Raw genomic sequence first — 11,502 nt, forward strand, 5'->3', positions numbered from 1 at the left:
CCCAGAGCCACCAGCAACAACCGGGTCAGAGAGACGGTTGCCCTGGAGCTGAGCTACGTCAACTCCAACCTGCAGCTGCTGAAGGAAGAGCTGGAGGAGCTCGGCAGCAGTGTGGATGCCTCCCAGCAGGACAGGTGCGTGTGCATGGCGTGATCCAGGGCGGCGTGTGTGTGCAAGGACGTGACCCAGCACATCTCGTGTGTGCATGTGTGCGAGGATGGGATCCAGGACGGTGTGTGTGCGCATGTGTGCACCCCTGTGTGAGGACACCATCCAGGATGGCGCATGCGTGTGTGTGTGTGACTCAGGACGGCGCATGTGTGGGTGAGCGTGTGCAAGGACATGAGTCGGGACACGTTCGCGCATGGGGAGATGATGCACCCGTGTCGTGGGCGTAGTGGGGGGGCTCCAGCCACAGGCAGCTGCTGCAGCCCTGGCCTGCAGTCCGTGCTTCTGCTCTAGTGACGCTGTCGCTGTCCCTATGGTGCCCCTGGGTCTGAAGGAGACCAAGGAGCTGGACTGGTCCACGCCCCTGAAGGTGAGCACAGGTCTGGGGACTCTGAGAATCTCGGAGGCGCCCTGGTCCAGCCGTCTCATTGAACAATGAGGAAACAGGCGCAGAGGGAGGAAGGGCTGACCAGGGACCACCCGGGGACCTGGCAGAGACGGCAGGGACCCCGTGTCCTGCCCTCTTCCTCCTCGGTTCAGGGCCAACAGTGGTTGCCATGCCTTGGGTGGTAAAGTGGTCTGATTGGGTGGGTTTGGGTATGTGCCCTGCCCTAGGAAAGGTGTGACACAGCCTGGTCATCCTGCTGGAAGCCCCAGAATGACCATAGGGTCCCAACTCTTCCTATAAGGGTCCCCTTGAGGGTCCTGCTGGCTGGGTAGACAGCTCAGGGCTGCTGCCCACCCAGCAAGAGCCTGTGCTGTGAGGACTGCCGGCTCATGAGTGCCCTGGAGAGGGCTTGGAGCCCAGAACAGGGCCCTGTCCCATCTGCCACTGCCTGGCAGGGCCCCATGGAAAAGCGACTTGACTCTGCCTCGGTGTCCAAGTCTGCTTCTCAGGGCTGCCATGGGGATTAATGAGGGAATGCGTGTAAAAATAGCAACAATGAGTCTCCTGGGCCCAGTTCTGTGGTGGGGTGGGGGTCCCCCAGGGCCAGAGCGGGCAGGACCCACATTAACACCCAGCCCTGACACCTGCGAGGACCCTCCGTACACACCAGCCCTCAGCTCTTCTTTGGGGCTTTTACCAAGGGCCACCAGGGCCCAACCCCACATGTGCAGCCGGCCTGCTCTGTGGCACAGACCCTCCCCTCTGCTATGGGTCTTCCTGCACAGTGGGCTGGCAGACCCCAGGGAAGGCTGCCAGATGCCGGGGTGCCATGGAGGCCCACACCTGCCCCCTCCATCAGGAGCTGATCTCGGGACACTTTGGAGAGGACGGAGCATCCTACGAGGCAGAGATCAGGGAGCTGGAGGGTCTGCGGCAGGTGTGTGGCTCCTCCTCCCCGCCCCTCCCCTCCCCGCCCTCCTGCAGCACCAGGAGACAGAGGAGGAAGCTGAGGTTTAAGTCAGGAAGGGAAAGGTCGAACTTGCTGTGGATGTTCACACGGCAGGAGTCCCCACATCTTGGGGATGCTGGTCTGGGGAGGACGTGGGGGAGGCAGGCATGCCTGGGGGTCCCTGTACATGCAGATGCACCCAATGTGTGCAGAGGCCTCGCAGGGGCTCCGTGCAGGCCCCACGCTGCCAGCCTGTGGGAAAGGCTGCCCTGTGCCTGCCCCCCACAGTCTCTGGGGCGGCCTGTGTGCTTCCACGGGGCTGGCACCCATGGGGTCCCAGGATGTGTGCGAGTGGGGTGGGTGGAGCAGTGGGGCCCAGTGGCTCCTGCCCTGCAGGCCATGCGGACCCCCAGCCGGGATGAGGCAGGCCTGCAGCTGCTTACAGCCTACTACAACCAGCTCTGCTTCCTGGACTCCCGCTTCTCTGCCCCCACCAGGAGCCTGGGGCTGTTCTTCCACTGGTAGGGGGAACGGGGGCAGGTGGGATGCCCGGGGAGGGAGGCCTGGTTGCTGTGGGACCTCTGCCCAGCCCGACCCACCCCCGCAGGTACGACTCGCTCACAGGCGTCCCGGCCCAGCAGCGGGTCCTGGCCTTTGAGAAAGGCAGCGTGCTCTTCAACATCGGCGCCCTCCACACTCAGATCGGGGCGTGCCAGGACCGCTCCTGTGCAGAGGGCACCCGCCGCGCCGCAGAGGCCTTCCAGAGGGCCGCCGGTGAGGCCGCCCAGACCCCTGTGCACCACCTGCCCACACAGAGGCAGAAAGTGGACGCCATGCTGCAGAGCCCCCTCTGGGGCAGGAGATGGGGCGGGGGGAGGATGGGGGCACCCTGGGAGGAGCTGAGCACCGCAGGGTCCTGCATGCTGTGTTGGGCGGGGCCGGCAGGGTGGGGAGGCCCTGTGGTGCGAGCATCCCCTCCTCTGCAGGGGCCTTCAGCCTGCTCAGGGAGAACTTCTCCCAGGCGCCGAGCCCGGACATGAGCGCGGCCTCTCTCTCTGCGCTGGAGCAGCTCATGATCGCCCAGGCGCAGGAGTGTATCTTCGAAGGCCTCTCGCTGCCGGCGCCCGTGGCCCCCCACGACTGCCAGGCTCAGCTGCGCCTGGCTCAGGAGGCCGCCCAGGTGAGGACAGAGAGCCTGGTCAACAACCCGGCCAGGCTGTGGTCGCTCAGCGGGTAAAGGCTGGGGGTCACCAAGGGGCAAAGCAAGCAGGAAGAGTCAGGAAGGGGCAGGGATGAGATCTCCACCTCCCTTGGTGTGTGGGTCCCGAAGCCAGCCACTGTCCTGGTCCCTGTGGGGCTGGTCAGGAACTCGCTGTCCTGAGTCCCTGCCTCAGGGGCACAGCATGAGTCAGAGCAGGAACTGGGGGCTCTGAGCGCCCTCCCCAGCGTGGCTTAGCTTCACGGCAAGCGGGGAGGCTGCTGGGCCATTGGTCGGGGTGGACAGGGCTGGGCCAGGGTGAGGCGAGGCAGGGGGCTCACGCTGGCTGGCGGGTCTGGTGGGCCTTGTCACTTGAGTCCCGTGGCCACCTCTGGCAGAGCCGGAGGCCCCAACGCACCTGCTGTGTCCACCGGCAGGTGGCAGCCGAGTATAGGCTCGTGCACCAGACCATGCGTAATAACTTCGTATAGCATACATTATACGAAGTTATCGACGCTGGCTGGCGGGTCTGGTGGGCCTTGTCACTTGAGTCCCGTGGCCACCTCTGGCAGAGCCGGAGGCCCCAACGCACCTGCTGTGTCCACCGGCAGGTGGCAGCCGAGTATAGGCTCGTGCACCAGACCATGGCCCAGCCGCCTGTGCGCAACTACCTGCCAGTCTCCTGGACTGCCCTGGTGCAAGTTAAGGCCGAGTACTTCCACGCCCTGGCCCACTACCACGTGGCCATGGCCCTCTGCAACAGCTCCTGTGAGTGTCCTCGCCACATGCCTGTGTGTGCCGGCAGAGGCCCCTGTACTCAGGGCTCACAGCCTCTCTGACCCCCAGTGGTGGCCGAGGGAGAGCTCCCCACGCATGAGCAGGTCTTCCTCCAGCCTCTGACCCCCGCCAAGGCCCGATGCCCTGCGCTGCCGCAGGAGCTGGAAGAGCGCAGGAGGCTCGGTGAGACATCGTGGACGGGAGGGCACGGAAGGGGGGCTCAGCTCACCTGCCCCTGAATGCTCCTGCCTGGTGGGTGAGGGGTGGGAGCAGGTCCCGAGAGTGCTCAGTGGCACTGGGCAGGTGGGACACACCCGGGGGGCTGCCCTCCTGCCATTTGCACCTGGCAGAGCCCCTCTGGGCCAGCCAGCTCCTTGTCTGCCCCTCTGGCTGCACTCACGGGACAAACCCGCAGCCCTGGCCCTGCCCACTCTTCTTGCCGCATTCAGGGCTGGGGGGCTCATCCTGGAAGGAGCCACTGGGCAGTGTGTGACGGCACTGCGCTCGCGTGCAGGCAAGGCCCACCTGAGGCGCGCCATCCTGGGGCAGGAGGAGGCGCTGCGGCTGCACGTGGGGTGCCGCGTCCCGCGCACGGTGGACCTGCTGCGGGCTGTGCTGGCCCAGGCGCTGCAGTGCTCACTGGCCAAGTACTCGGAGCTCGACCAGGAGGACGACTTCGTCGAGGCTGCCGAGGCCCTCGACATCCAGCGTGAGCAGCCAGGGCCCGTCCACACCACCATGCCCCAGGCCAGGGTGGGCTGAGGCGGAGGCCCCCACAGCTGCTGTCGAGGACACAGTTACCAGACTGGCGAATCCTCAGTTGTGCCTCAGCCTCCCACAGAGCCTTGGGGCACTCGGGGTGGGGGTCTAAGCTCCAGCCAGGCCTGGGAGCAGGCCCCTGCGGACACCACTGACTCTCCTGTTCCCAGCACTGCCCCCACCACCCTGACTCCTGCCCTAGGGGGAAGCCCACAGACCTGGGACAGGCACAGCCACGGCTTCAGGGGGGTCTCTGGGAGCCACCTGGGGCAGGTGGGGGCCACATGTTCAGGGGACCTGGGGCAGCCATTCCCACGTTGCTCTGGCTGGGTCAAGTCCTGCTGGAGGTCCCAGGGGTCGGGGACCCCACCAGCCTTGGGCTCAGCTCCGCCCCTCCTTCTCCTGCTGCCCCCCAGCGAAGACCCACCAGAAGCCAGAGGTCAGCACGCCCAGCCTGCTCCCGGTGAAGGTGACCGACATCTTCCACCGGCTGGTGAGCCCGCTGTCCCCAGGCCACCCCTCCCAGCACATGCAGGCTTGGGCTGTGATATTCTGCTGTGTTTTCACTGACCAGAGATGGAGCCCGCCAGGCCTCGGTGGTGGCCCAGCCCTGCCCAGCCCCTCCATGACACCTCACTGGGGTCTGTCCCTGGATGCACAAGCTGGAGAGGGGTCACTGGACAGGGCAGGGGCTCCTGGGACTGTGGCCAGCTAGGTCTCTGATCTCTGACTCTCCCAGGGGCCCCTGTCCGTGTTCTCAGCCAAGAACCGGTGGCGGTCGACAGGGCCCATCCATGTGACCCGAGGAGAGGGTGGCTTCGGCTTCACGCTTCGGGGAGACTCACCCGTCCTCATTGCTGCTGTCAATCCAGGGGGCCGGGCTGCGGTAAGGTCCCCACCCGGCCCCCAGAGGACAGTCCCTGGGCTTCCAGCCAAGGAGTGCTGTCCCCACCTGACCGCCCAGTTTCCCCACAGGCGGCTGGCCTGAAGGAGGGTGACTACATCGTGTCTGTGAACGGGCAGCCATGCAAGTGGTGGAAGCACGCGGAGGTGGTGGCACAGCTGAAGGGTGTGGGCGAGGCGGGCGTGAGCCTGCAGGTGGTGCAGCTGCTGCCTGGCACCCAGCCGCCCGGCACGGTGAGCCCCTGGGGGCCCTGGGAGGGTGGCCTCAACCTCCTCATCCTCCTCGGCCCTGGCCCTTCCCCCAATGCTCGGGAGGCATTGGGAAGAGCAGGCTGGTGTGCAGTGGTCCTCTCTGGGGCGGCCTCCTGTGCTGCTGCCTCCACCTGGCCGACCCAGAGCTGGGTGAGGAGCAGCAAACCTGGGGGCCCCGCTGCATGCCCACCCTGACGGGAGCCCCGACATATCCCCGGACACCCATGTCTCCCAGATGGCTCCCGCCTCCTCCCAGACTGGCCAGGTGGGGGTAGGCCGGCAGTGGCTGGCCACAGTCTGTCTTTGTCCTGGCTGCAGGGGGACCGCCGGCCAGCCCTACTGGGCCCCGGGGGGCTTCTGAAGAGCCAAAAGGACTGCGGTTGTGAGACGCTAGCACCTGCAAGGGCCAGCCCCTGGCCCCTTCTTGGATGGAGCCGCAAGGCCAAGCAGGGCAAGACTGGAGGCTGTCCCCAGCCCTGCGCTCCCCGGGGGATGGCTGCGCCTGCACCTGAGCAGAGCTGCCCTCTGAGCACCCAGGGCGGCCGTGAGGAATGGGCTCCCTGCACACCTCTGGGAGTGCCTTGCACATGCCCTCCTACCCTGGAGGACCTTCAGGCAGTGTCTGCCCCGCCCAGTGCCCAGAGCTAGAGGGTCCCTGCCTGCCCTTTAAAGACACTGATCAGATGAGGCAGGTCTGAGCCCAGTGCTGGGGGCCATGGCCACTTCACCCACATGCCGGAAGCATTCAGTCCCCTCTGGACAGAGTCCTCACGCCCACTCACTGGGGCTGCTCCACCCCATGGCAGCAGCGGGTGGGTTCAGGGGGTCTGGCAGATTCTCTCCCTCTGGAGCCTGAAAGAGCTGTCCTGGGAGCTGGGGGCTCCCCCTGCAGGAGGCTCCCTCAGCCAGGCTCTCCACCACTCCCCCGCCCCCCCATCCATGCGCTGACCACACCCTCTCTCAGGGCCCCGCCCACCAGCTGCCGCCCTAGGCACAGACCCTCAGGCTCAGGCCAGCCCTGCCCCAGCCAAGCTTCTGCCCCTCCCCGCATCCCAACTGGGGGAGGCCCTGCTCTCTCCCTGGCCCTGGGGCCTCCCTTCCTGCCCTTCCCCTCCCTCCACACAGCAGTAGGGGCGTCGCAGCATCGACTCCCCTCTGGGCGGGGTCCCAGCCAAGGCCTTCCCCTGCAGCACCTTGTTGTCCCCTCTGTACAGATCAGGGCCCTTCCTGCCTATGCTCTTGCCGTCCCCTCATCCTGGCACAGGTCTCATGGCAGCCCTGCACCTGCTGCACCTGCAATCAGCTTGTGGGCAAGTGTCTCAGGCCAGCCAGGGGTTCCCCAACCACCCCTGACCCACTTGGGCTCAACCACGCCCACACCCACCCCTGCTGCACCCTCCAGGCCCCTCAGTTTCCTGAGCTGGGGAAAGGGGGCCCGTCTCCTGGTGTGCATGTACTGGGCAGACGGGCCCCCAATGGATCACTGCCCCCAGTTCTTCAGAGGGTGGGCTCAGGACCTGGGGGGCAGGCCTGAGTTGCGTGGGGGAAAAGCCATGGAGGGGGCTTTGCCAAGGATCCCCGCCCAGCAGGTCACAGACAGGGACAGGGCTGGCAAGACTCTTTTCTGGTGGCCACCAGGGGGCAGCCGCTGCCTGCTGAAGTGGCCAGAAGAGGTGATCTTGGGGCAGGCGTGGGTCTGGGGAGGGCAGGCAGCAGACCCAGGAAAGCAAGGCAGCCCCTCGCAGCCCGAGACCCCCATCCTCTCGTCCATCCCTCCTGTGGGGTCCCCAGGTGGGAGCAGCCGCTCTGGGCTCTGGTTCCATGTCTGGGCCCTGCCATCCATCCTGTGCGCTTCAGCATTAGCGTCAAGGTCCCAGTGTGAGTGTGTGAGGGGGTGCGACATGGGGAGGCCCACGTGTGCGGTGCAGTCTTCCCAGGCAGAAGGGCGGGGCTCCCGGGGCCTGCCTGAGCCCAGGAGTGGAGGGATCCGGGTCCATGCCTCCCCCACCCACCTGCCCTCCTGGGAGAATCCCCCATCTCAGCAGAATGGGCCAAGGTCACGAAGGTCTCTCTAGCACTTATTAATTTGATTAATAAAACTGTGCATCAAGGAGGCCATTACATGCTAATCGGGGATGACAGGGTTGGCAGGCCCTGTCTGGGAAGACACAGCGACTCCCACCTCCTCCAGCCTCTGCAGACCCCAGGGGGTGGGAGCAGGAGCTGCCACCTGCCTCTGCACTGGCTAGCTCTGGGCCACCTCAGGCTGGCAGGGAGGGGGCTCTTCCCCAGAGATTCACCCTCCCACCGCAGATGGCCTAGGGTGCACCCCCTCCCTGCACTGTCCCAGCCTGTCTCACGGCCCTTGTTCCTCCACCCAAACGCCCCTCACCATCTCAGGGGTCTCGTCTGCATCTGTCTCAGTTGTCTGCAAAGTGAGGTCACCTTGGAGCTCTCGTTAAGATAGATGAGGAAGCCTGGCACATGAGGGTGCCCAGAGCTGGGGCACATGGGTCCCCGAGGTCCAGCTGCAGAGGAAAGTGGGTACTGAGGGACAGGCAGAGACCAGCCTGTGTCCCCTGGGGCTCAGCCCTCACAGTTCTGAGCTCTGGGTGGAGACTACCACCCTGTCCTCACCCACAGCATGGCAGCTGGTGTCTGTCTCTGGCACATGAGGAGGGCCCCAGGCAAGAGTGGAGTCTCTGTGGCTCTAGGAGTTCTCCAAGACCAGGTCAAGGACATGGCTCTAGGCCTGGCAGAAGCCACAGGTGTCCCAGTAGGTGGTCATAGTCTGTGCCCTGCCAGAGAGCAATGCTGCACCCAGGGGGCCAGGACGCAAGCCTCACCAGATCCCACCTCAGCAGGCAGCAGCTCAGGGGTATGAGGGCACCTGCCCAGGCCCAGGGAGCGATGCAGGAGGGCCTGGTTTGTGCTGTGTGTGCAGGGCTGTCCAGGCTGGGTGAAGGTAGGGGCTCCCTATGTGGTTATGCCCAGGAGAGCCCACCTGTGCCAGGCCTTTCCCTGGGGGCAGCAGCTACCCTGGCAGGGCCAGCTCATAGTGTCCCCACACGTGTGCCTGTGTGAGGACTGGCCAGCCCAGCCCATGGAACCCGTTCTCTTCCCACCCTGCTGCCTCGCATGGCTCCTGGGACACTCCAGCCTTGTTCCTGGGCTTTCCCAGCTGGCGCCTTCTCGGCCTTCAGGAACAGGTTAATGTCCCTTCCTCAGACAGGCCTTGACTGGCCACAGCCCGTGTCAGGGGCTCTAGCCCCCACCTTCGGGCCAAGCCCCATCAGCATTCATCATTGTGTGTCACAGATGGGCCGTGGCCTTGGGTGGGGACCGCGCCATCTGATCCACGAGTACGTGTGGAATGGTCGGGACGCGTGTGTCGTGCACGTGCGCCATCGGGAGGGAGGGGCCGGCGCCCAGGAGCCCCGCAAAGCAGGGCGCACAGAGCACAGGCCGCCCGGGGACACTGCACTGTCGGGTGGTCCCGGGCAGGAGGTCCGGGCGAGGATGCCGCTGTCCTTTTTGCTTTGCCAACAGAAAACTGCTGAGGGGAAAAGGCAAACTCCGTTTCGCTTGGGTCAGCAGCCGCCGCCGGGGCGGGAGATTAATGTGGAGAGGGAGCTGCGGCAGGAGTGCAGCCGGGGCGCTGGGCCGAGGGCAGGTGGGGGGCCGGGTGGGAGAACCCCCCTTCCAAATTCACTCTCCTCGTCCCCCTCCCAGCCCAGCCAGCGCCGTTGCCGGGCCAAGCCCCTCGCTGTGTGTGCTGGGGGCTCTGCGGCCCAGTCCAGAGCCCCGCGTCCCGCCGCGCACACCCGCGGGTCCCCCAGGGCCACCGCACTGGGTGTTTTACTTACCTTCTTCCTGCTGATGGTCGGGGATTTGTACTGGAGGGAGGTGGACCCAACACAGTTATCCTCAAATAAATTTAGAAGGCCTGACTGGGACCGTCTAAGCAAGTGGAGCGAAGGCGCTGACCTGGCATGTGACCTGGCCCCGGCTGCGCCCACGGGTCTTTCCTGGTAGTGGGGGGGGCTGGGACCTGGGGGGAGCGGGGCGGACACCCTGATCAGGAACTGGCTCTGCTGCCTCCAGACCCCGCAGGGCAGGGTAGGCAGCCAGGGTGGGCTGGAGGGCAGAGGACGATTGGGGGGGGGGCTCACACAGGGCAGCGCATGCTTTAGCCTGTCCTGTGGCCGCTGCTGAGGGCAGGCGGCGGGGCTGTGGCAGCAGGGGCTCAGGCCCACCTGGGAGTGCTGCTGTCCAGGTGAGGGACAACAGTGGACAGGTTAGAGGGGTTTGAGCTTTGCCTCAGTCTTCCAGCATGGAGCAGGAGATGGTGGCCCCCCAGAGTGACCCCGAGCCCACTCCTGGCCTGGGTGGGTGAGGGCAAGAGATGGGGCTCCAGGCTTCGCTGGAGTGAAAGCCACCATCAGGCCCCATGAAGCCACAGCCCCAGCAGGGCAGGTCCTCCCCTCCCCGCCATCTGCCACAACACAGCACCTCTCCCATGGGCCGTCCTGAACCCTCAGCAGCATGCAGGCCGCACGTCTGCTGCACGGGCAGCGAGTCTCAGGAGGCAGGGGCTGCTGAGCCTGGCTCCCTGCAGGGCATGAAAGGTCGGAGAGAGGACACCGACCAGACCCACCCAGGTTTCTGCTCCACGCAGAGAACAGTCCTCTGGGGCCGCTCCCATCCCACAGGTCCCTCAGCGCTCACGGGAATCCCCAGCTGCCTCCCATGCCACCTGCTGCAGGTTTGAGGCGAGGGGAGAGCGAAGCCCCCCAGGCAGGCGGCCTGGGCCTGCTGGTCAGTGAGGCCATGTCGGTCCGTCCTCCTGTGCCAGAGTGGGGCAGGGTGCCCTGGGGAGACTCCGACGCTGCCTGACCCTGCCTGCTCTTGAGGCTTGTTCCCCACACCCCCCAGCTGTGGCAGTGACTGGGACTCCCCGACCTGCAGCCCCCGCCCCACTGCTCCCTCTGCTGAGAACACCGTCCCCTCCCCCCTCCTCTCCCCCTCCCCCTCCTCCATTTCCCCTCCTCCCCCTCCCCAGGGAGCCAGCACAGTCTCAGTGGTTCCCATCACAGTCTGGTCCCCCTGTCTGCCTGGTGTCCAGCTCCCTAAGGGACAGGAGTACCTCCAGGGCACAGTCCATATCTGCCTCACCTGCCCACGGCACCTGTCCCTGAGAGGAACAAATGTCAGCTGTATGCGAAGAAAGGTGGGTGGACACAGGGGACAGGGAAGGACAGGACCCCATGCAGGAGGGTTTGTCCCAATAGACACCCGGCAAGGTGCAGGGTGCCTGTTCCCAGACTGCAAGGAGGACAGCTTGGAGCGTGTCACCCTAATGTCCCCACCAGCAAGCTGAGGCTGTGGCAAGGGTCCCGCTAGAGGAGGACAGTGTCATCTGTGCATCTCGCGAGGGGAAAGCCCACTGAGCTCACGGCTGACATGTCAATTGTGAGTCGGCCGGGGCCTAGGTCAGCCCACCCATCGCATGCTCACCACAGAGATGATCACACCCACCCACGGCCCGCACAGACTCGCACGTGGTCCCGGAGCTGGCTCCGCCTCGGCGAGGCTGCACGGCCTCCACTCACTCACTGCATCTGCCCGTGTGTGCAGCGCCTTCCCCCAGCTGTGGCCACCCTGGCAGGGCCACGGGGTGGCTGACCGCCTTCTTTAGAGGAGGAGAGTGGCACAGCCAACCCTTACCGTCACCAATGTCACCCCCCCGTCGCCGTCCTCGCCATCGCCAGTGTCACCAGCCCCCTTGCTCTGCTGGGTGAGCAGCCCAGGCCACGTGGGGCCACCCTGCCTCGACCACCCCTCTGGGAGCAGGTCTCACTGCCCCGCATCCCCCTTCTCCCGCTGCCCCAGAGGTTGTGCTGTGTCCTCAGGAGCCTGGTGGCCGAGGCCCACCCAGGGCCGGCAGCTCGGCGGGCAGGGCCATGCATAATGCAGTGTTTACCTGGGGGGTGACTGGAGGCCCCCGCGGCTCCGGCCCCCCCACGGCCCCCAGACAGTGAGCCAGACGTGCATTAAGGCAGGAGTGACTTATCGAGCTGTCAAAGGGAGCGTTTTAAGACAGAATTA

At 65.7% G+C, this 11,502-nt stretch overlaps 1 protein-coding gene across 1 annotated transcript in view; it reads left to right on the forward strand.

Annotated features, from left to right (window-relative positions):
* The window catches only part of RHPN1 (rhophilin, Rho GTPase binding protein 1), a 13,173-nt gene extending 6,722 nt beyond the window's left edge, over positions 1-6,451 (forward strand). Inside the window, exons 6-17 of the mRNA XM_008573557.1 lie at positions 463-538; positions 1,416-1,493; positions 1,902-2,026; positions 2,113-2,279; positions 2,492-2,685; positions 3,315-3,471; positions 3,550-3,663; positions 3,995-4,189; positions 4,656-4,732; positions 4,979-5,125; positions 5,215-5,376; positions 5,713-6,451. Of these exons, the coding sequence (XP_008571779.1) occupies positions 463-538; positions 1,416-1,493; positions 1,902-2,026; positions 2,113-2,279; positions 2,492-2,685; positions 3,315-3,471; positions 3,550-3,663; positions 3,995-4,189; positions 4,656-4,732; positions 4,979-5,125; positions 5,215-5,376; positions 5,713-6,042 (1,822 nt within the window). The 3' untranslated portion in view covers positions 6,043-6,451. The remainder of the gene's footprint in view (positions 1-462; positions 539-1,415; positions 1,494-1,901; positions 2,027-2,112; positions 2,280-2,491; positions 2,686-3,314; positions 3,472-3,549; positions 3,664-3,994; positions 4,190-4,655; positions 4,733-4,978; positions 5,126-5,214; positions 5,377-5,712) is intronic.
* Positions 6,452-11,502: the final 5,051 nt, after the last annotated feature.

Source organism: Galeopterus variegatus, unplaced genomic scaffold (assembly GCF_000696425.1).
Source record: "Galeopterus variegatus unplaced genomic scaffold, G_variegatus-3.0.2 Scaffold932, whole genome shotgun sequence".
NCBI classification, from domain to species: Eukaryota; Metazoa; Chordata; class Mammalia; order Dermoptera; family Cynocephalidae; genus Galeopterus; species Galeopterus variegatus.